This window comes from Micropterus salmoides, unplaced genomic scaffold, assembly GCF_014851395.1.
Source record: "Micropterus salmoides isolate LMB-PRFRI ecotype aquatic unplaced genomic scaffold, ASM1485139v1 Ms_hic_scaffold_2232, whole genome shotgun sequence".
In the NCBI taxonomy this organism is placed as follows: domain Eukaryota; kingdom Metazoa; phylum Chordata; class Actinopteri; order Centrarchiformes; family Centrarchidae; genus Micropterus; species Micropterus salmoides.
The window spans coordinates 548-24,753 of record NW_024041410.1 but is presented as its reverse complement, the minus strand read 5'-3'; the positions used below and the strand labels follow the sequence as shown (position 1 = coordinate 24,753).

Genomic DNA, 24,206 nt, shown 5'->3' with positions numbered 1-24,206 from the left:
GACTCAGACCGCACATGCTTCAGCTACCTCATTCAGAACATTAGTGTTGCCCAGTTTGAGTATTAATTAATGAGTTATGTTGAATCCCCGCAACATCCATTTTCTAGGTGAGCCATGCTGTGAGATGTAGGACGACTGTAGCTTAAATCAGGCAAGAGCTGGAATGAATAGGAGCAGTGGGCAAGAACAGTCTGAATGGTCCATAAATCACTTTAATCAACTAACTGCTCATATTTTACTCCACAATTGTAAAATAATTACTTTTGAATATCTGCTGGCCCCGGTGACAATTCATTTTACTGCATTGTGGGGAAAATTTACCAACCAGTAAAAGAGGCTGTAAAAGCAGTTGACCAACAAGAAGCAGCAATTATTAAAGTACAATTTTGAGGTACTTGTACTTAATTTCAGTATTTCCATTTTATGCTACTTTTGCACTTCACAGGGAATTACTATACATTTTTATTATGACAAGCTTAAAATATACAGTACGAAACCCCTTACAAAAAAGCAATGTCCATGTCTATGAGTTTCCCACCAAAGTGTGACTTCTCCTCCAAACCTCCCACATGGTTTCATCTAATAACACTTCAAGGCCCAACCTATTTCAACAATTTAATTATTATTTATTATTTTATAAAATTTTAAAATATTTTATAAATTAAATTCCAGTTTGCTGTCAAACAGCTGGTTCGAACTAAGGTCCCGTCTCTGATCAGGCAGATAGCCAATCATAGTTTAGGATAATAGGGTGGCACCTGGGTTGGCCAATCAAATGGGGTGGCACTGACCACCCCAGGCCAATCCCTGGACATGCCCCTTCCAAGTCCATAACCCTGAGGAGTACCAAATATGAAAAGAGAACTGTGGCTTTCATAAAGGATCTTGTCTTACCACTAGGAGTCCTCCTAAATGGCACTAAGCACTTATGTTCTTCTGTAAAGAGCTATTCACAAAGCTCCTAAGAGCTACTTTTAGTACAAAGATAACTCCTAAGAGAAGAGACAGGGTTGACCCTGGTACTAAAAGTGAGTTCATGAGTGAACTTTCTCACTATGTCTAAAGTGATTTGTGTTGTAAAATGAAATATTCATCAATGCACAGAAGTGTGAGGAACAGATAGATACTGTACACCTAGCATGTTAGCATTTCAATTTTGACCTAATGATGGTACTAGAAAGAGAAGTCATGGGATCACCAAAGTTTGTGCATTTCATCTGTGGGGAACAGGAACATCTGTACAAAAGAGGTGAACAGACGGGATGATATTTCCACCCCTAGAGTCATGCAGCTAAAGTGGGTAAAAACAATAAACAGTTTAACTTATTGCACGCCATACTGCCACACCGAATTCAACCAAGGATCACAAGCGCTACATCTTTTTATTTGTCTATGTACAGATATAGAGATGTGTATGCTCAACGAATACTTGTCTTTGTTTTGCAGTTCCTGGCTATGATCTCCATCTTGTTCATCATCATTTCCACCATCTCGCTGTCTCTCAACACCCTACCGGAGCTCCAGGTGGTAGATGAATTTGGCCAGTTCAGTGACAACCCCAGCCTAGCCCACGTGGAAGCTGTCTGCATTGCCTGGTTCACCATGGAGTACCTGCTGCGCCTGCTCTCAGCACCCAACAAGTGGGATTTTATCAAAGCACCACTGAACATCATTGATTTGCTGGCTATCTTGCCTTACTATGTGACCCTCTGCCTAACTGAGTCTAACAAGAGCGTGATGCAGTTCCAGAATGTGCGCCGTGTGGTCCAGATCTTCCGAATAATGAGGATCCTGAGGATCCTGAAGCTAGCCAGGCACTCAACGGGACTCCAGTCTTTGGGCTTCACTTTGCGAAGGAGCTACAATGAGTTGGGTCTGCTGATCCTCTTCTTAGCCATGGGCATTATGATCTTCTCTAGCTTGGTGTTCTTTGCTGAGAAGGATGAGGATGCCACCAAATTCACCAGTATCCCTGCCTCCTTCTGGTGGGCTACCATTACTATGACCACTGTTGGTTATGGAGACATTTACCCACAAACCCTGCTGGGCAAGATTGTAGGAGGGCTCTGCTGCATAGCAGGTGTGTTGGTCATTGCCCTTCCCATCCCAATCATTGTAAACAACTTCTCTGAGTTCTATCGAGAGCAGAAGAGACAGGAGAAGGCCATCAAGAGGAGGGAAGCTCTTGAAAGAGCTAAACGGAGTGGAAGCTTATTTCTATTAACCTAAAAGATGCTTTTGCACGTAGTATGGAACTCACAGATGTGTTGGTGGAAAAGAGAGATGACAGTAAGTGTCCTGTGGACAATCACCTGTCACCTAGCCGCTGGAGCTATCAAAAACACTACTCTAATGAAGAGGCGTGTAGCCCAGGCAGGTCCCAACCTTCACATTACCAGGAAGTGGCTCAGCTGGGCTCCCCTGAACGAGTCAAGCCTAACAAAACTACCCCTCAACACCTCAGTGCAAAGCGGCTAGAAGAGGCTTACAACAAGAAGGCAACCATCCCGGAGCAGCAGGAAAAAATGATTGAGGAGCAGATGGAGATGAAAACATTAGCCTCAACCCAAGCCCAGACAACTTCCCCTGAAGTCAGCATTGCCAGGAAATTCTCTAATTTGGCTGATGATTTTTCAGTGGAAAGAGGAGAAAGAAGCTCTTTGCTCCCCAGTGCTGAAGGAAGTCAAACTGCTAAACACCAGCGTATCCCACCTCCCTTAGATCTAAGTCAGATCAGCACCATGGAGGTGAACAGGGCCTCTGACAGCATTCAGCCAATGACCGTCATCAAAGAGGGTTTGTATGAGTTTGTGTCTAGCCCTAGAGGAAGTGAAACTGGAGATGTGGGTTTGGTGCCACAGAGCGTGGAAAGCTTTGGGATGCCCTATGACCGCATTCGCAGCTCCTTGCGAGATTATAGCAGCCCTCAAAAGACAAGAGCCCTCAAGGTTGACTTCATTGGGTCCCAAGATGATGTGCTTATGGCGGTGATGACACCTGCAGGGACCCCAGTCTCTGCTGGCTCAGCCAAGCTTGCTCAACTACTTTCCGACGACATAGTTTCCAGGTTTTCTCTGTCCCCTAGTTCCGCAACACAGGAAGCTAAGTCTCCGCTGGCGATCCTGCAGTCTCCATCTCTGGTCCAACAATCTGTCAGTCCAAGCAACTCCCAGGGGGGAGGTGAGGGCTCAGCAGCCAGGAGCTTAGAGGGTGAAGGGCAGCTCACGGGCTTAAGCCACCAGGGGAGGAATCACATGGAAAGATCTGCTCTTGGCTCAGGAAGCAGTGCGAGCCCACTGTTGTCTAAAGCCAGCCCGCTCAACTGCACCCAGGAGCTAGTAACTACAGAAGGAGGGGAGGAAGGAGAAGGAAGGGAGGGAGCAGAACTGAGTGGAGAGAAACGAGAGAACCACGTTGTTCTGGACGGAAGCCTGACACCGCCCTGTGAAACAAGCATGTGAGTCCAAAAGTACAGAAAGGGATGCCAAATGAGTGGTTTGGAGAAAAGGTCAAAGGGATGGATGACAGCAACGACCCAGAATAAACCACCTGGTGTGGACAAAGACACATACATTAAAGTGTCAAAAACTATCGTAACAGTTGTTTTAGTTTTTCTGGGGAGATACACTGATCATATCCCAGAAGACTGTTGGGCTCTAATCTCTTTTTTGACAAGCACTGCTGTCCAGGAACATCTCAGCAGTTTGTCACATAGTTTTATTTCTGGACATTGAGGGAAGTCAGGAACACTTGCCCACTGTCAGGGTACTATTTGAAAGGCACTGTTTCTTATCAGTGTCACTGGCTTATTCTTTGAAGACCAGACTGTGACAACTGATCTAATCCAATCTTTTAGCGCTCAGATGTGAGCATAAATGAAGCCTTGTGTGAATGAGAATATATATGACTATCCTGAAGAGTTTTTGTGTACAGCTCAACAGGTATAATTCCTATTTCTTGCTATGCATCCCTATTTCTTATGGAGGTGAGGAAAGACAGAAGGTGGAAGGAAGTAATATTTTTTACAATTGTCTAAGCAACTTTTGAAAATTTGTCTTTTACAAGACTACGATCAACAATGAATCTTTAGTCTGTATAATGGGTCATGCTTATGTCTATTACATTCTCAAGTATTACATTCTTGTAATTGGACCCAGATCAAACACAAGCACATGATACTGGACAAAAAGTCCCACTTGTATCACTTCATTGGACACTTAATAGAATCGTATATTCCAAGAGGACATATGCATCTGCTTTATCCTGAACACTGATATTTGTCTCAGTGCTTCAACAATGTATGTTCTCTTATATGTATGTTTCTGTTTTTTTTGTTTTAAATTGTGTCTCTCCTTTTTTTCTATAATACCTGAAATGGAAGCAGGGTCTTGAAGGTGAAAAAGGAATATAATAGGGATGCAAATGCTACTGTATTCACTGATAGACCAGTGTTTGCATACACTTCTAGAATAAAAAGTCTTAAAAAATGTCACAGCTTAGGAAACAATACTATATACTCATAAGGAGACAATGTAAAAAGGTGCAGATGTATAAAGACATGTGACAGAACAGAAAGCGCACAAGTAAAGTAGTAGTAGTTCACTGATAACTCGTGTGTGGGTCATCACACACTGCCTGTGTCCCCACTCTGGGGCTCCTCCTTCAATGTCATGCATTTCTAAACTAAATGTGTTGTAACAGGCTGATGAGGCCTAACCCAGTCCAAAGGAACCTCCAAATCTGGCTGAGAAATGTGACCGATGAAGAGCACCCAAACACCATCTGTTTTGGTCTCTGTGAGACTAGTGTCTTATAAAAGGATAATTCCGGTTTATTACAATTTGGGTTTTGTTTGGTAGTTTTGACCATTATTTCGCTAAAATAAATGATTGTACTTACCAATTTAGTAGCTGAGATCTGGGAACACGTGACATCAATAAAAAGAAGACCAGGTCAGGAAACAAGAGCTGTCAGACAGGTTGGAAACAAACCAGCGGGTTAGTCACCAAAAATCTATCCCACTTTACAGACACACCACTCTCCTGAGGACATCAGTATGCTTCAAACAAAGGGTCTGATTTGAATTGGAGGGGATCCAGCATCCAACAACTTTTCCAAACAGCCAATCACTTCCACAGTAATTGACCAGATGTGTGGAGGTGTGAGAGCAGACAAGGTTAAAATTTCTCTCTCACGTTCTTCTTTTTCATTCTTCACACTTCTCCTTCCACCACTTTTCACATGAACAACTAAGTGTGTGTCATCTGTATTTGCAAAATTCATTTCATCAAGACCTGGAGAGAGATCATAGAGGGAGGTAGGCTTTTCACCCCACCTTTAAGTGTAGGCATTCAGAACAGGAGGGAACACTTTCAAGCATACTAAACGCTTTACTGCAGCTGTATGCACACATATTTCCCTGTAAAGGTGTGTTTTAGTTTACCTCAAAATAAAGTGGTTTAGATAATCTGGATAAACTGTTGGCTTGTCTCACACCCGTCACATGTGTTTCTTGACTCGTCAGACCTTGTGGTAGAGATGTTGCCATGCTCCCAACTTCAGCAATTAACTTGGAGTCTATGTTTTTATAACCAGTAGGAAAGGTGGACACAACTACTGAAAAAAGACCAAGGGGTAATGCACAAGTAAAGTATCCTTTGAGGGAGGAGGCTCACTCTACTGGCCTTCAGTCCTGCAAATCCCACACCACTGATGAGAGATGAAGAAAGGGAGCGCAACTGTGTGACTTTTTTTGCATGTGTGCTGTGTGAAGGTAGTACAAGTGTGCCCTCTACAGGCATTCTCAAGGCACTTGAATGAAAGGATCTGATGCCTCTTTAGCTCTCTGTGTAATCTTCAGTGGAGATATTTTTATTAGATCAGTTTTGCACTGATTTGTGAAACCCACATTCAGTTGTGTGCACTATAGATCACTCAGAGACTTACTGCAGACTGTGTGCAATCACAAGGTGAAACATGAATTATCATTAATCATATTGTTTCCAAATATACTTACTCACTCTTTCTAGATGAAGATGTCATATTTTTTATGTCAGTTAAAACGTATTGCATTTTTATAAAAGAAACTTGGTTGTTGTTAACATCTCAGTATATTTTTAAAATGGGTGCCTTTTCATAAATAGACAATTTATGAGAAGGTGAAAAAAAAAAAAATCCTCTATCTGGCCAGATTATTTTTTTTTTTAAATGTTTGTTCTCATTTTCTCTCTGGTTTATCTTTGTTTAGTGAATATTTTAAAATCCTCAGGTTCTGAGGTTTTGCATACCTTTACAGCTTTTGTGTTGTTCTCTAATCAACTTCAGTGTCAGTCATCTAGTTTTCATTGAATATAGCTAAAGGTTCTAACCTCACTGTGCCACATTGTCTTTTTTTTCAGCAAATGAAACTTTTTGTGGAAAGCAGTGGCTTCAGTTACGTTCAGTAGTGAGTTCAGCTTGGATCACTTTCAGCTGCGCCACTGCACTAAAAAGACAGTGACATTCAATAGCTACGACAGTGTGTGGAAAATTATCACAATAGGGACACTAGTGACATCCTTTCTACAGTAGCTTTTAGAGATGCAGTGTGAGATAAAAACATGACTCCTTTTCAAAGTCTTGTAAGTGCAATGATGGGGAGTGCTAATTTCTGTTATTCAGACAGAGTGTTTCTGAGAGCCAGTATCCCAAGCAGCCCAGTCAAGGCTATTGATTAGATAACATTGATTTACTGAGCACAGCGGTAAATTCTAAAAACAAACATAATGCTGTTTGCTTGATATGTAAATGAGCGGACCATGTGGACTCAACTAGAAAGGGGTTTTCCAATAAAATAAGCTACAACATGAAAACTTTATCTTAATCCTAACCAAATAAAATCAACCTAATCGTGACCTCCAAAACTACCTAAACATAATGCAACACCGACAATGTGCCTTTGGCATTAGCTGTCTAAAGGGGACAACATTGATAAAATGGTGTACATACAACTTGTTAAAAGCAGAGGATGTGGGTTTAGGACAGTGAAAAGTGTACAGTCATTTGATCACATATGGGCTCCCTCTTAGATAGTGGCTGCTGATGGAGAATATTTTAACTTGGTGAAGCACAATGCAGCTAAAGCTGAGAAATGCTACCTTACAGCTCCATGTCCATTCACAAAACCATTGAAAATAACCAGGAAAAAAACCCTCCAAAATGACTCCACATGGTCATGACATACATAAGATAATTCAATTGACAGTAAATATACACACTAATATTAAGTTAATTAAATAACTGAAGAACATTGTCAAACCCTACAGACTACAGCTTGGAAACAGGGTAGCCATGGTGTGCTCTGTTCAGATGAGAATCATTAAGTAGAAGAGTGCATACTGTCCATCCCTGGTTCACCTACTTCAGAACAGTACAGCTCTGCCTGGTTTGTTTGCTTAGCCATGGCTCTGTGGTACAGAAAGTGTTGGTTTGCCACTGCTGCAGATCAGGGACCTATGCACAACCTAATCTCCACACAATCATCTGAAAAATGTCACACAATCTCCATTTGTATTTGTTGTTGTAATCATTTAGGTTTTGTACAGTTCGCTAAACATACGATCACACAGACCAGACACTAAAAACCTGCTTCTGCTCTCCTTATTTTATTGTTTCTTTAATGTTCCACTCTTCCATCCTCATCTACCTTCTTTGCTTAAGGGTAGCCTGTGTGCCGATTAGTCAGTTCCATTATTTGCAAGTCAACATAATGATAGTGATTGATAGAGACTTTTGATTCAGTTATGAATATGCAAGACAAATAAATGTGTTCATGTGACCTACTTTTGTCTTGATTATTTTTGTGCTATGTGTGTATGCATGTGTGTATGTTTTGTGGAGCAGGCAAGGCTGGGTTACAAACTTGGCAAAGTGGCCCCCAAAGCTCAGGTTCGCTGCATGTTGGAGATAAGATTATTACAAATTTGCGCCACTAAACTATGCACAAACCATATAGTCTATGGCACAAACACAGGTGGTAAAAAGTAAGTATGTTTAGTAAGTGCAGTACTTAAGTTAACATCTGTATATGCTGCTTTACACTTACTTACTACTCCACTACATTTATCTGACAGCTATAGTTGCTATATTTTTCAGGAGGTTTTACTTTTACCTTTTTTGTCTTTTTAATACAAAGACAGGCTAAGATGAGTTTTTAAAATAATCCATTGTTAAAGATGACTCAATAGCATATTGAGAGTTAAGCTTTAAAAGTTAGGGCCACATTGACCTGCTTCCATATTATAAAAATAATAATCACATTAGTCATGTACACATCACCTTTAGATGCTGAAATATCTGGGACCTCCTCGTCTTCATCCACAGATTATTCAGTTACACTCCTCAGTCAGTCCCTCTTCTTTAATATGTCTTCTCCTTTCACAGTCAAATTTCAGTGATATATCAGAACCACTTCATGTGCAGCATGTCCAGGTTTACAGGTAGCAGACAAAGACTGACATCGTCAATAACAGCACCTTCAGTGTGACTTTCTCTCCTGCTTCATTCGTAAATTATTACGCACTATGGTTGTTACACAGCTGTTTATTTTATTTTTTCTGTGTTTGCACTAAAGTAAATTTAAAAAATAGTAATTAAATTTATGTGTGTGGGTTAGAGGGTTACAATCTGACATTTAGTCTCCTGGCTATACCTGGTCGGTAGCTTATGCATGGGTGGGGATGGGGGGCTAAGGGGATGGATGCAAAAGATCAGAGCCATCATAAGAATAGCGGACAGTAAATATTATTGGCTCTACTTATAACCACCTCTAACACCATCACATGAAGAGTAGACATACCATCCATATAGATTCCATTTTACACACATGGCAGACAAGAACTTTCCATCCTGTAAATTAATTCCTGGACGTTCTTTAAAAAGATTTTCAGACAGTCTCAATTTAAAAACACATGTCTAATCTAAATAAAGGCATCAGGAAATAACTTTTAAAATATGCTGAATAAAATAACTTAATAATACATAGTGTTTATTAAGGTACATGTGAATATAGGCTGTATGTGGTGTATGTGGAATTAAGTGTAATTCCAACTGTAAGATAACTACATACACCTGAGTCTTAACTATCTATTAATAAATGATAGGTAAATATAGACAAATAGAACAAGCTGCAATTGATGCATAAATGACGTAGCAATAAAACGTGCGATCAGAAACCTACGGGTGACGTCACCTACGCTGCGTCCGTCCATGTTTTGCTCCAGCCTGTAAGGAGAGAGCCCCGGTGTGTTTCTGCTGGGATTATAATACACTGGCCATCAGTCACTGCCATTTTGTAGTTTCAGTGGGTTTTTACACTACTGGTAGAGTAAAAATGTGAGACTGCTCACGTTACGTCATTTGGGACGCCGTGGTTCTGCAGCTCGTTGTGCATAAAATCAGCGTGCTGCTGAGGGAGGACGGTGGGAGCTGCTCCTTCCGACCAGAGGTAGGCAACAACAGCAGCATCCCCGTCATTGGGCACACCGCAGACTTTAACACGGATATCCAGTGATCCTCGGGTGGAAACAACGTGTCGGCAAGCTTCATAGCTTACATCTACGCATTGTTTCAGAAGCATTTTAATGATGGTTTCAACGTGTGATTGTTTTGTGATTTGACCTTATGCTCTGACTCAAAAATGACAAAAATAAAGTATCTGTTGCTGCCACAGGACTGTATAAGCATGGACAATAATTTCCTTAAGTCCTAAAGAAATGATTGGCTGGCCTGCCTACCTGTCTACCCATACTGAACAAATTATAAACGAAAAACTTTTGTTTTTGCCCCCATTCATCATGAGCTGAGCTTAAAGATCTAAGACTTTCTATGTACACAAAAGGCCTATTTCTCTCAAATATTGTTCACAAATCTGTCAAAATATGTGTTAGTGAGCACTTCTCCTTTGCCGAGATAATCCATCCACCTCAAAGGTGTGACATACAGTATCAACATGCTGATCAGACAGCATGGGTATTGTACAGGTGTGGCTTAGGCTGGCCACAATAAAAGGCCACTCGAAAATGTGCAGTTTCACTGTATTGTGGGGGTCCAGAAACCAGTCAGTATCTGGTGTGACCACCATTGGCCTCACGCAGTGCAACACATTTCCTTCGCATAGAGTAGATCAGGTTGTTGATTGTGGCCTGTGGAGTGTTGTTCCACTCCTCTTCAGCGGCTGTGCGAAGTTGCAGTCAGGTCGAGACCCCGATGAGGACGACGACCATGCAGATGAGCTTCCCTGAGACAGTTCCTGACAGTTTGTGCAGAAATTCTTTGGTTATGCAAACTGATTGTTGAAGCAGCTGCCCGGGTGGCTGATCTCAGGCGATCTTGCTGGTTGATGCTGGTTGTGAGGCCGTTTGGATGTACTGCCAAATTCTCTGAAACGCATTTGGAGACGGCTTATGATAGAGAAATGAACATTCAATTCACGGACAACATCTCTGATGGACATTCCTGCAGTCAGCATGCCAAATGAACGCTCCCTCAAAACTTGCAACATCTGTGGCATTGTGCTGTGTGAAGGAACTGCACATTTTTGAGTGGCGTTTTATTGTGGCCAGCTTAAAGCACACCCGTGCATCTTGATATGACACCTGTGAGGTGGATGGATTATCTGGCAAAGGAGAAGAGCTCACTAACACAGATTTGTGAACAATATTTGAGAGAAATAGGCCTTTTGTGGACATAGAGAACAACAAACTAGGCTCATGACACTCAGATCAAACTGTAAATCTAGGCAGTGGCGAATAAATATGAATCAAGATTCTGTTACTCCGTTGACTATTTCACCTCTTCAATGTTTTCAGAACATTTAGTGTACTGTTTAGCTGTAATATGAAAATGTTTCTGAACCGTATCTGCACCATAGGTCAACATTCAACTTACGGTCAACATCATACCTGCTAAACATCACAGGGTGTTAGCATTTAGCTCATAGCAGTGCCTAAGTACAGCCCCACAAAGCCACTGTTTCTATCCACAGATAAATCGAGAAATTAAACCAAACTGTGAGGTAGGGCTGGGCGATATGGCCTAAAAATAAAATCTCCGATTTTATTTACTTTAATTCAATTTACGATTTTTTCCGATTTCCCCCCCTACTTAAGGAAAGCAATAAGGTTTGTTGGTCAGTGCGGCTTTGTTCATCGCGGAGAGACTGGCATTTTTCATATTCGGCTGGATGTCTCTGTTTCAGGTGTTGGAATAGGTTTGTGGTGCTGCTGCCTTTCACTGCGATAGGCTTTAGGCAAATGTTGCAGCGTGGTGTCTGTTGTTCCACATCTGTCGCAGCAAACCCATACCAGTTCCAAACAACAGATGACTTTATTCCTTTCTTGGGAACAAACTTCCCGCTCTCACCGGTAGCCATTTTGTCGCTTGCTGTTGCTGTTTAGTGTATGATGTTGTCGCTATGGGAAACGAACACTACGGAAACCCCGGGGAGCCAAAAATGTGCTATTACACAAAAACTCGATTTACTTATTTTTTAAATCGCCCGCAACAAAAAATTCGAATTAATTCATTCAATCGATTTTTCGCCCAGGCCTACTGTGAGGCAATTCTCAGACTCTGATATGTAGATATATGATAATCTTTAAAAAGAAATGTGACTCACTGTATCGGTATGGTTTTAACCATAGTTTTTGTATGCGAATGTCAGTCACTGACTCTGCATGTGTGTGTCTGTGTGTGTAGAATGCCGTCTCTGTCGGAGCAGCTGCAGGAGGTGCGGAGTCGGGCTGAAGTGTGCCTGTACTCTGGAGGCAGGGTGGTGGAGGTGCGGGCCGGGGTAATGGCTATGGCTAATCTGCCTTTACCGCCCTGCTCCAAATACCGCCACATCGCTGCAGAAACCATGGTCATAGAAAACAGCTTTGGCAGCAACCGGAAGGAGGTGAGCGAGAACAAGTGCACATACAACATTCCCACCTGGAAATACCTTTAACATCCATCCTGAGACCATATTGGGATTGTTGGTTACCTTTAGCTAAACCTGGCAAATTGACAGTGATGCCGATCAATGTGCATTGCAAAATAAAATACATATTGGATTTGTTATGCTGTAACTGCTGTCACTGACCACAGCATTTGTCGTTTTGTTGCCTATTGATAAGTGTTGTGATAACCGTTGATCTCTGTTACAGCTCTGCCGCTAGATCTGAAAAACATGTACAACTCAGGGTATTTCATGAAGGAGGCCTTCACTGATCATGACTTTTAACTCGATCTTAGTCATTTTCACAAAACTAACTTGCAGCCTTTCTGTCAACGAACATTTTTATACCTTGTCTGGTTGGCATGTGGTGAGAAAGCTGTGATCCCCAACCACATGGTCTCAAGCTATTATTCCGTTGGTGGAAAAAAATAGATTAAAAACATTGATTAATGTGTGCAAATCCAAGGTTTAGGATATGGAAACCGCAGCCACAGCAGCTGAAAATGGAGAAGCAGAGTGAAATTGTCAATACATAGCAGGAGGAGTTGTATTTGTTTGTCTGAAAGTACCAAATAAAATAAGAAAATAATCAAATGTAATTAAGTATATTATAGTTATTTTAAGTTACAGAACAATAACTGTAATATATACCGTTACTGTGATATTGATTACATATACCATGATAGAAGATTTTGACCATATCGCCCACTTCTAATTTGTATGTAGATAAATAGAGACAATATTAAAATGAAATCCAAATAAGTTGCTGTTTGTTGCCCATATTTACATAATCACTCCCTGTAATGCCCTGTCCAAGGTGTACCCGCCTTTCGCCCGATGTAAGCTGGGATAAGTGGTTGACAATGGATGGATGGACTCCCTGTAATGCACTTTATGATGATGTTAATAAGACTGTAACTGTAGATACTTTGTCCCTGTTCCCAGGCAATACCGCATTCTGCAATACAAACGTGAACGCAGAGCTATTTTATTAATGGAACATGTTTTCATTTGTATCAAAATGATCACAGAAAATATGAAAAAAATTGAATACAATATAAGTAAACAGTGAAAATGTTGAGATAACTTATTAAACAACAATAAACTAGCCTCTCTATCCTTGGCCCATGGTCTAATTGTTTACTAGATTTCATCAAAGTCTCTCACCAGGTTTTTCAGGCATCTCACAAACATATTTGACTGCGTATGTACCCTTTTTTGATCTAGGTTTGGTTATCTTTGATCTAGATCAAAGATAACCAAACCAGAATTCATCTGAATTTGTGTTGACTTCTAATAATCTAGCCCTGAAAACTGGGAACCAAAACATCTGTGCTGGTTTCATAATAATGTCCCGTGTTGTAAAGTGTGAATGCCGTGTGGGATGCATGCCGACTGCCTCATCCTTGGTGAGAAAGAATACATTATCAGACACTATAGGTGATGTCTGAGTGTGTGACAATCATGGTTAATCACATTCACAGCTTTCTCCTTTAAACACCACATGTGGATTACAGAGAGTGACTCATTCATTTTTATTCAGATTAATAAAATAATTAATCTATTTCTGCATCTGAATCTGTTTTATTATTTATGCTTTGAAGAATCCAAATTGCCCAAGGCTAGGTTTTTTTCATTTCTACATTCATACCTTATAAAACTACTGTTTTCCATAATTTTCTCACTCTAGTGGTGCTCACAGTAGCAATCACAAATTATCGGAAATTGTTATGCCAGAATAAACACACACATTGACAAGTGCTTTACTATTCACCCTTTATACAGGAAAAAAACTGGCACCAAAATTAGTATATTTTAGAGCTTCCCCTGAATTTCATAATGTTCCCCGAAGCTGTAGACCCCTGCATATACTTACAGCATAAGCACAGCAATTGAAATAGTAAAATAAAATCAATACATGTCAGTAATGTGCATTGCCTTAACCGAGAGGGATGAGAAGAGGAGGGGGGAGCCCCAGAACAGGCAGAATTGAGGAATCTGTGTAAACACTTCCTCTTAGTTTAGTTTCTGTTAATCCTGCATCAATATTAGCCTGTTGACTCTGTTTCGTATCAGTAACTAGGCATGTCATATCAATTCATGTACATTTAATTTTGCATTGTAGTCTCAGTTCCTTTATTCTTTTGTCCCCTATATGAGTTGTTGATGAGTCCAGGGATCATCCTGAGCCTGGGATACTGGTCCTTCATTCAATTCTCAATGAAAGTTTTACTGCTGGAGGTCAGTTATGTCCTTTAAATCTACCTAACTCATTAAAGTGTAGAAGACGGGAAAAGAAAAGAACTTGGATGGATTCCAACCAAAGGCCATTGTTGACCTCCGATAGTAGGAAAAATGCCATCTCTCTGCAGGAGAATTTAATATTTTGCACGTGACAAGATAGTGATCTGATAATAGGATAGGAAGCATTGATATAACAGAATTCAACAGACGTCAAAATAAAGTCAATAAGATAACAGGAGAATTATTAATGCCCATTACAGTAGAATTAATAGCTCTTTATTTGTTTGTTAAATATTTACCAGGGATCTACCAAATGTAGATCACATTTAGTGTAGAGGAAAACAAAGAAATCAGGCTCCAGGTGAGAATTCAAAATATAAAAGGTATAATAGAATATAATTCTGTAAGGCTCTCAGGCATTCAGTATTATTTTCAATTATGTATTATCCTGTAGATCACCTTTTTTCATTTATTGTTCTCCCTGCTGAGTCAACACACGTAGGTATTTGACAAAGTAACCTCTTTAAATGTGCTTGAGTCTCCTACTGACGTCAATGATAAATACATCACTTCAATGTTCAGACCCATGGGCTACGTCCACCTCTTTTATACATTCTGTGCCATCAACCGATGTTGAGAATAAGGAACATGAGCAAGGGTAACCTGCATTCTTTCTAATGGCCAGCAGGGGGTGAGTCCACTGGTTGCAAGTCAGATTGCATGGAATATGAGAAACTGACCCTACTTCTCATTTGATTTATTACCTCAGTAAACACTTTCCTCATGACTTTATGGTCTCAATCGCTAGTTTCAAGACAACACAGCAGGATGTTCATTTAGCAAATTATGGACCAATTTAGAGGAAAATTGATAATGAAGCAGAGTATGCTGTACAAGTCGCTACCATGGTGACCTGTCAGGCAAATCAATGTGTGACATCACAGTGGCTACGTTAACTTCTTTTAAACAGTCGAATATGATGAATGAGTGATAGAGCATTCAAAGCCAATGTCTAACATCAGATGTCCATAGTAGTTGGTTGGCTAGTTTGTGTCCATCGTAGACTTGGTGTCACTGATCTACGTAGTCATTTTACACATGTGGCTTTATCTATCTTTAAGATCTGCCAGTTTAGCCTCGACGTTCTCTAGCTTGCCACGTTTGTCGCTAATTTGCTGTCTTATCAGAGCGAAGTGGCTTTTGCAGAGAATGTTGCACTACAAAGTGACTTGGACTGCTGTTCCATTTGATTCATTAAATTGCTGACAACATTGTTGGTGCACTGGATATTGAATTTGATTGAAGCAACCTGATGTGTTAAAATATCCTTTTAAATGTCTTTTACTGTAGGAGACACAATTATGTCCATTGATTGTGTTGCTCTTTAAATGCTAGCTTGACACTTGTGTATATGGGATCATCGAGGTATGCTTTCAATTCTTTCAATTTAGTTTTTATTGATGAATGTTCCTTTTCATTTGAAGTTTTGTGGAAAATCACTAAAATGTTTAAAATGTATGTATGTAATGTATGTGGAGTTATGGGGAGAGACCTAGGTGGAGAGGTCTCCGATAAGAAACACATATACCATATTTACATATTTTAAATGTATTATCACATTTTATAGAATAGTTTGACATTCTGGGAAATGCTCTTACTTGCTTTTGTTGAGAAGGTAGAGGAGAAAAGATGGGATTTACATTTTGAATGTGAACAATGTTGTGATAGATCTGCCTTATATTTAGACCAATACAAATCTACACCCAATCAGATCTACAGAGCCTAACTGAGATTATGGGTGGATTTGAGATTAATAGCATGTTTCTATTTCAGATTAAACTTAAACCTTAAAGCTATTCAACTTGTGGCCAAATCAACTATTCTCTCTCCTTCTTCTTCAGACCCTTGCGTCTGTCCAGCGCTTGTCTACAGCACTGAACATCCTGGAAAAGTATGGCTGTAACTTGACAAATCCCAACAGGCCAAAGTATTGGAGGACAGTGAAACACAACAACCCAGTGTTCAGAGCCACTGTTGATGGTATTCAGGTAACAAAAACACATTATAGAGTGTAGCAAGTGCTCTATAAAAATATGCTACTTAAGTAGTCCAAAGATTGTAAAACAATAGGAAGTAATACAAATGCATTTTAACAAATCTTTACGGACCTTCCAATCTTGTCCTGATCTTGTCCTAAATATGTCTTTACCCTGTCCCTAAACAACATTTTCTTTTAATCCTGTCCCCTTTTACTCTCATTTTATTTTATGTAACAAACCTAGAAAGGTCTAAATTGATTCTTAACTGTTTGGGAAAGTAAACATTAAAAGTTGTGTTCACATCACGTCCTGTTTGTTCTTTCCACTCCCAGGGAGGACGAGCAGTGCTCTGTCTTTATGGTTACTCCAATCAGCAGCCAGATGGGCTCAGCTTCCCTGATGATGTCACGGATCCAGATGTGGGCCGAGTTGCTGCAGTAACACTTGAAGTGATGAGCCTGAGGATGGAACTAGAAATGCTTATTAAGGTGTGTGTGTGTGCGTGTATTTTTTGCATTTTTATTAGCTACTTAAGCTTTATTGATTTCCGTGGGTTTGCAGAAGTGGCATGAATATTCCTTATAACTCTGTTTGCTCCAGTAAAGTTGTTACTGCGTCAGACTTTCCCTAGTTTGCTGTAGAGCCAAAGAAGACTTTAAAAAATTTCTATTTTGTATAATATGTAACAGACCACTGTGTGGCAACACAAGTGTGAACACTCCTGACTTCAGAATAGCACCTGCGCACTGAATACAGTCCAGATGGTCTAATAGTTGACTAAAATGTCAGTAGATTTTTTTCTAATAAAGGATGTATATGAATAGTCAGTGCCTCAGTAATAATGACGTATTATTGTTTATTTATTCTCCATGTAAGCAACAGAGGATTGCTGCTTTGTGATGGTTGCAGGTATTCTCTGAAAGGAAAGGACTTTGTAAGAACTTTTGGAGGACATTAGTAAGACTCACTCAGCACAGACCCTTAATATTACGAATTACAGTTTTTACATAAATAGCTCAGTTTCACATTTACTGAACTAATTGCACTGCACCACCTGAACTGCATAAATGCAGCTACAGCTGTGCTACTTCATCGATCTCAACACAAGTTTGTTTGGAGCTTTGACATCACCAAATATGTGCAAATGGGATAACCCAGTCAGTCGGGTTGTGATACAGCAATTATTGTTGTAATGATTGTAGGATAATGTTTCAGAAGCTGATATGGTGATTGTGTAGTCAAAAACTGCTTTATTTTTATATATGTACAGGTTGTGTACGTGGTGCATTGTACTTTTTGCTTGGCTTGAATTAAAAGGCATTATTAACTTGTTATTGGTTTGATCCCAGGAGGCTCATCCCCACCCTGAATTCTATGAGAGAATCATCCCTACACTGAGACACAAGGTACCACCATCAAATCTGACATTTATTAATTTAGCCGACGCTTTTATCCAAAGCGTCTGTCAGAGGTCACACGCCTCTGGAGCAACTAGGGGTTAAGTGTTTGCCTCAGGGACACACACATGGTGGATGTGCTGCAGTGGAAATCGACCACAGGTCTCTCACACAAAATGCATGTGTATTTTCCACTGCCCCGTGACCACCCCTTCAGTTACGCATTTCATTTGAAGAGTACATCAAGTAAAGCAGTTTCAAACCTGATATGTATTGTATTAAGTGAATGAGCCTTCAGCAGTCTGTTATTAGTCTGTCAAATCTAGTGAGTATCATCCAAAGTTAGTCTTTTTAGTATAAAATTGCCTCTAAGCAAGAAGGCTGTAACTGGAAGATAGCCACTTGATTTAACTACCTTGGACTGCTGAAGCCACATTTTAGCTTCAGATAAACTTTTGGTGATTTAGTCCTATATCACTTACATTTAAAGTGCACTATGAAGGGATCTCTTAATGAGTGATATGAACAGGAGGAAGCAAAACCTCTTTCAATGTTCATATGGGCACCTCCCTTTTTGCTTTAAGACAGCCATGAGCTTATCCTTTAATGTGAGGAAAGTAAAGACCTCTTATGAGGGCAGTTATTTTCCATTTCTTTGCCTCTTCAGGCCTGCAAGCCTTTTTGTCAGGTTAAAGAATTATACCAAAATTGTCTGATATATTATTTAAGCGCTCCCCTATGATTTTAATATTGAATTAGTTATGAGACCAGTCTTATAATTATATACCCTTTTTATTATCCTCCTTTTTTATCCTCGTACTATGGGCTGGTGAGGTGATAGAGCCATCTTGTCTGATAAAAAATGTATTATTACATTACTCAGAATGAACCATCTCTTATTTTGAAGTTTCTGATGACCTGTTTTCAAGTGAGCTTTTACCCACTCTTCTCTCCTCTTAGGATGTGGGTCTCAACACTGACGCTGTGGCCTACAATTCCCCCTCCATTTCATGCCATTCAGACAGTCAGACCAAGTCTCTAGCTTTCCCCCTGCACCATCACTCCTCCAGAGAGGGCAGCCGTGGCCACTCTCTGTCCTCCAACCACCAAAGTCTCAGGTCCATTCAGGTCTTTTCCACTTCCTCAAACAAACACCCAGGTGAGACGAGAAACCGCTGACCACTTGATTATGTCAGTAGATTAGTGTTTAATGTGTCTACATCATGGTGGCACTCTATTGTATTTGTGCTATGAATGTAAAAAGAGCCACACACTGGTGACATATTACGCGTGTCAGAACAGTTTTTCTTGTAAGCCCACATACCAACGTTGTCTTCTCAGCATCATTGCATTCTGCACTTAGACGGAAGACAAATTTAATGCAAGATATATACAGACATATCTGTATGAGACACATATATACATGTATACATGTATGTATGCATACATACATACATATATACAGATTCATTTACTGCTCTTTAATTTTCAATGCCTTGAATGGTCACACTTCAGCTTATATCTGTGATCTGCATCTGTGAACTCCCTATGAGCCTGATCGCGGCTTAAAATCCACTGGCAGGGCCCTATTAATGGTACCAAATTCTTGCCACTAAAGGTGATGGGGCCCTTACTCTCCGGGCCCCTCAGCTATGGAACGCCATCACACAGGATCTCAGGACAGTAAAGTCAACGTCCTCATTTAAATCTCTTCTTAAGACTCACTTTTCTCTTATGGTTTTTTCTTAACTGATGGTATTTGTTGAAAATATTCTTCTGTATATCTTTGTTTAGCATTGTATGTGCTTGTATTAGTAGTTTTTATTGTAAAACTATTTGTAATTTGGTTTTAAAAAGTGCTTTATTAATAAAGTTGATAAAAAACATGATTGTTAAGAGATGAAAAAGTTTCTTGCAGGTAACAGGTTTCATATTTTAGAAGCTGAGGTGTTAACACTATTTATTTATTTTTTTTTAAAGATGCATTTCAATTAATTGCTAATTGTGCTCAACTAACCACCTAAGAAGGCTCCAAGGGCAGCTATGCACAGCACATTTGATGCACATCATTTGATGCCCGTAGCACACAGAAGACAGAATATGTACTATTTAAGTACTGTGCCCTGGATGTGCCAGGGAGTGGTTGTGATAAATAGCTGCTTTTTTGGAAAATAGGACAGTGGCATATCCTGATGCATCAAGGCAATTAAAACCACAGTGTACTAGAAAACAATGTGCATGGGCGTTTTGACACAGTTTTTACTGCCAGTGCGTTGCTCTTTAGAATTCACTAGCAATACCTAGCAAAGCAAGAGTAACCTCCTGATACGCCCACCTAGCAGCTACTTACTCACGCTAAAGAGCTCACCTAGAACATTCAACCTCCTAACAGCCCTGAGGCCTGTTATTTGCTAGCCAACCACAGCAACTACATACCATAGATATACTTAAGCAACTGTACTAATGCAGTGTCGTTTTACCATCCAGGAACACAGTTACTTCCTTAACTATATCAATCCCTTACTCCCTCTTGTGTGTTTTAACTCCTCCTTTGAAAATGCCACCATAGAAAATAATAGTATTATAGTTACTTATATCACACATAATGATAGATTTAGACATTAAGGAGCGGGCGTTTAATGAGCAGAGGAGTTGGACCTTTAGTTGCTCAGTGTCTGCAGTTGAACAGACAAGTGGAGTGTGTTGACAGTATTCAATAAATATCCTAGAAACAATTTAATTCCTTGACCTCGACCAAACGTCTGTGGCTATTCAACTAAGCAAATCCGGAAATTTAAAGGTTATAGAGAGTCAGTTGCTGAGACTTTCTTTCACACATTATAGGTTATAGTAGACAATACTGTGAAAGTGTTTTGCACAGTGGATTGTTATCTCTGTTTCAGAAAACTGCGCTATCTGTCAAATATTCCGTATCTCTGCCCACTGCCTCACTTGCCTCCAGGGGCTCTGCTCAGATTGTGACAGACTGTACCACTCCAACCCTGAGAGGGCCAACCACCGTCGGACAGCTGTCCCATCATCATCATCATCATCCCAAAACAGGAATAGTCACAGGTCAGGATCAAAAGTAGCTGGCAATATAAACTGAGAATACTCTGATCTTACTGTTCTACAGCCAATGCTCCACAGGAAAGTCTAGTGACACTTTAGACAGCGGACTTCAAAGTATTGGAACTGAGTGAACTGTGAGATGAGAAATGTGTGAACAAAATCAATATGTATGGATATGGTGTGATAGCTAATGGTATATTCTGTTTATACAAATTGGTATTAAAGTATAACCCTCATCCTGTGTTTCAGTTCTTCCACCTGGAATTGCCTTCACTGCACTAAAGTCAACTCTGTCCAGGATGTGCTGTGTGAGGAGTGTGAGCGCCCTCGCTTGGAATCGATCAGCTGTAAAGCAGATGAATCTCCCCCTGCCACCATCACTGGTCTGTTTTGTCTCTTATTACATCCCATCCCATCTCCTTTATTCTACTACGTTCTAGTTTCTTATGGAAATAGAAAATGAGACAAAAGCAAATTAATCTATAAATCTATGGCATCTACCCTTGACTAACTGCCCCTGCTGTTACACTGGGGCAAGTTGTTACGCTTGTTGTGTTCATTGAAGTATGCACTCATGATAATTTCAGAATCACCACCTTAACGGTGGAGGGGTTTGTGCGTCCCTGGGAGCTGTGATGTCAGGGACAATAGCTCTTACTGTGCATTCAGACCAAACGCAAATTTAATCCATGCAACGCTTACCTCGCGGTGGTTTTATCGCTGGACATCCCTGGAGTGTTCACACACAACTCGCCATTACTACAGCTGTGTGAACCCAAAGTAAACATTTTGCTGTGCAAAATTAAATAGCAATAAACGGATCAAACTGATGCCGAAATAACTACAATATGATGCAGTTTTGTTAAAAATATGAATTCATGCTTTGTCAGGTCTTTCAGGAAGACAGCAGGACAACAACTTCTAAAATGTTTGTTTTCTGAATGGAGTTCGGGTCGATCAGGGCTATGCTAACTTGGTCACAGTAAAGTACAACGATAGCTGGAATAAAGTTACGTACACATGTTTTCTGAACTCACCAGGTAGTTCAACCTCCTCGCTTTCTTTTCTCCCCGCTATGTCCAGTTTTGTCCGGTTTTTATATAAAATATGAAGTAGTGGCAAACGACGCTAACAACACTTGAACCGGATGTGCACGGAATCTAGCTGCTGAGAAGCTCGAGTGAAGATAAATCAACATTGTAATCCCAAGTAATGTTAGTTCACTCCGAGCTCCTCCCTCGAGCAAACGGCGTAGTTGTCAGAGCATAATCCAGTCCAACCACGGGTGTTTATTTGTCCAAAAGCTGGAGCGCTGCTCCCTGCTCTTCTAGCCCAAGTTAAGCAGCTCTCAACCGGCCTGCAGATTTTCGATCGCCCACACATCGCTCTGAAGCCGTCGGCGTAATACAGGCTACTGTGGGCTGTAAATAAATGATTGACAGGATTTTACACATGTCACACATTCAGTGACAGGCTCAACACATTCACTGACTTCCTGGAAATACAGGAGAACACAAACAACCTCGATAATTTTAGTAATCGAGTATTCTATCAATTCATCTGATAAGAAATACTTTTACTTGGTGCCCTCAGTACCGGAGTCAGCTGTGTAACTCCTTTCACTGTAAAACCACTTATGGACTAACCAGTTGGAGAACTTTATTAACGCACGGTTATACATTTACAACTAAGAATTGTGCCTTGCATTTGCTAGCCTTCATCTCAACTAGCAATCATGATTTACTTTAAATTCTAACATTACCTTTTTACGGGTGATTCTTTACTTTGGACACTTTCTGTCTTTTTCTCTGGCCTGTCGCTATTTTCACTTTTATTGTCACATGACAATGGCCACGGCTTATTTACTTGTTATGAAAGCAAGTAATGGCCATTGAGGACATGATTGTGACTGATAATAATGTGAATACAATGAACTGACTTATTTATGTGTGTGTTCTTCTCAGAGTGGCAGTGTAAGAGCTGTACCATGGTGAATGCAGCCAGCAGTATTCTGTGTGAGGTGTGTGAAAGACCTCGTTTGGCCACACGACCTCCAGTGACCCCATCACACCCACCCATCACCCCCCCAAGACCACCAGCACCCGTACTGGGCATGCCTGGTGACCCTGACAGCCAGGTCAGTTAACTGTTTGTGGTGAGCTGAAAAAAGAGGCACAGCACAAGCTAACAGAACAGAAATGTAATAATGGTGATGTCTTCCTCTCAGTTTCTTACCTTTTCGTCTGTTACTCATTTGTACGGAGCCCCTAATTGTGCACACAGATATTTTGTCTTGTGCAAACATGTTATTATCTTGTGCAAACAATATTAAAAGAAAAAAAATCTTTCAGGACTCTACAGGCTCTGTAGTACATTTGTAATCCTGTTTGATATGTCTAATATGCTCAGTGAGCTTCTTAGTATGAATTATTGGGTCCTACTTGAACATACACTTTTTTGCCAAATTAAATAATTTCTGAATTCTCTCTTGTAAAATGTGTTTTTGTCTGCACATTTCTCCCTGGTTCAAAGTTGGCAGGGCTCAGTGGGACAAAAGGTGAAGCCACATCCTTGCACCAATAAAATCACAACCACAGTCCTGATGAAGCAGTTTAAGAGTTTTAAACAAATATTTTTAAAGGGAATACTAGTTATCAGGGGCTTTAACAACACAGCAGGTCTGAACTAGCTTATCAGACACATATTACAGATAATACACTCACAACATCTGCTCATTTAAAGTTAAGTTGAGTCAAACAATATTATGGTGATGTAATTTAGAAAGGGCTTTCTCTCCGAGAAGATGTCATTTTAAATCAATTTCTTCCATAGCCAACAGAGTGAGTTAGATCGAGTCGCAGAGGGATACTGTGCTCTGCAGCAACAACTCAGAAAATGAATCCTCACATCATCTGATCTGGTTCATGGCTGCTACAGGATAAACACATCGACCACAGACTAAAGCTTCCTGCTGACCAGCATCTTCAAAGGTTCCTTGAAGGACAAACACAGTTACTGTCTGTCTGTAAGGAAGCAGAATAATCCTCTTTTGGACCTGTGACAAGTCAGAAAGAACAAACTCCTGTATGCTGCCTTCATGCATCATGTCTCCAGACTATCAGGCAAGAAAGAAAAGCTGAACTTTTAGAAGGTTATAATATACTTTTCACAGTGATGTAAAATACCTGCTGTTGTCTGTTTCATCTAGAGGGCTGAAGCCCATTTCCATTTGTCATTTTAATTTTAATTTTCATCTTCAGGTACAGTACACTACATAGAATTTAAATGTGATAATTTTCTTAATTTGATTTTCCTTGTTACGTGTCCCAATCTGTATCAGGAAACCTCTTACATATTAGCAAGGGCCTTATTCTCACTGGGAACGAAAATTACTTCTTCTCGGAGAGAAAGCCCTTTCTAAATTACATCACCATAATATTGTTTGACTCAACTTAACTTTAAATGAGCAGATGTTGT

At 40.2% G+C, this 24,206-nt stretch overlaps 1 protein-coding gene and 1 pseudogene across 1 annotated transcript; both read left to right on the top strand.

The window, feature by feature from the left end:
* Positions 1 to 1,446: 1,446 nt before the first annotated feature.
* On the top strand, positions 1,447 to 3,740 carry LOC119917795 (annotated as a pseudogene).
* Positions 3,741 to 9,269: 5,529 nt separating this feature from the next.
* On the top strand, positions 9,270 to 22,866 carry LOC119917796 (E3 ubiquitin-protein ligase RNF31-like; the record flags this gene model as incomplete). Its single annotated transcript, XM_038738215.1, is given in 9 exon segments — positions 9,270 to 9,484; positions 11,737 to 11,935; positions 16,123 to 16,269; positions 16,593 to 16,748; positions 17,610 to 17,666; positions 18,618 to 18,816; positions 20,561 to 20,732; positions 20,979 to 21,112; positions 22,694 to 22,866. Coding segments are annotated over 8 exon segments (1,236 nt in total), but the record flags the coding sequence as incomplete, so codon positions are not given.
* Between the last annotated feature and the right edge of the window lie 1,340 nt (positions 22,867 to 24,206).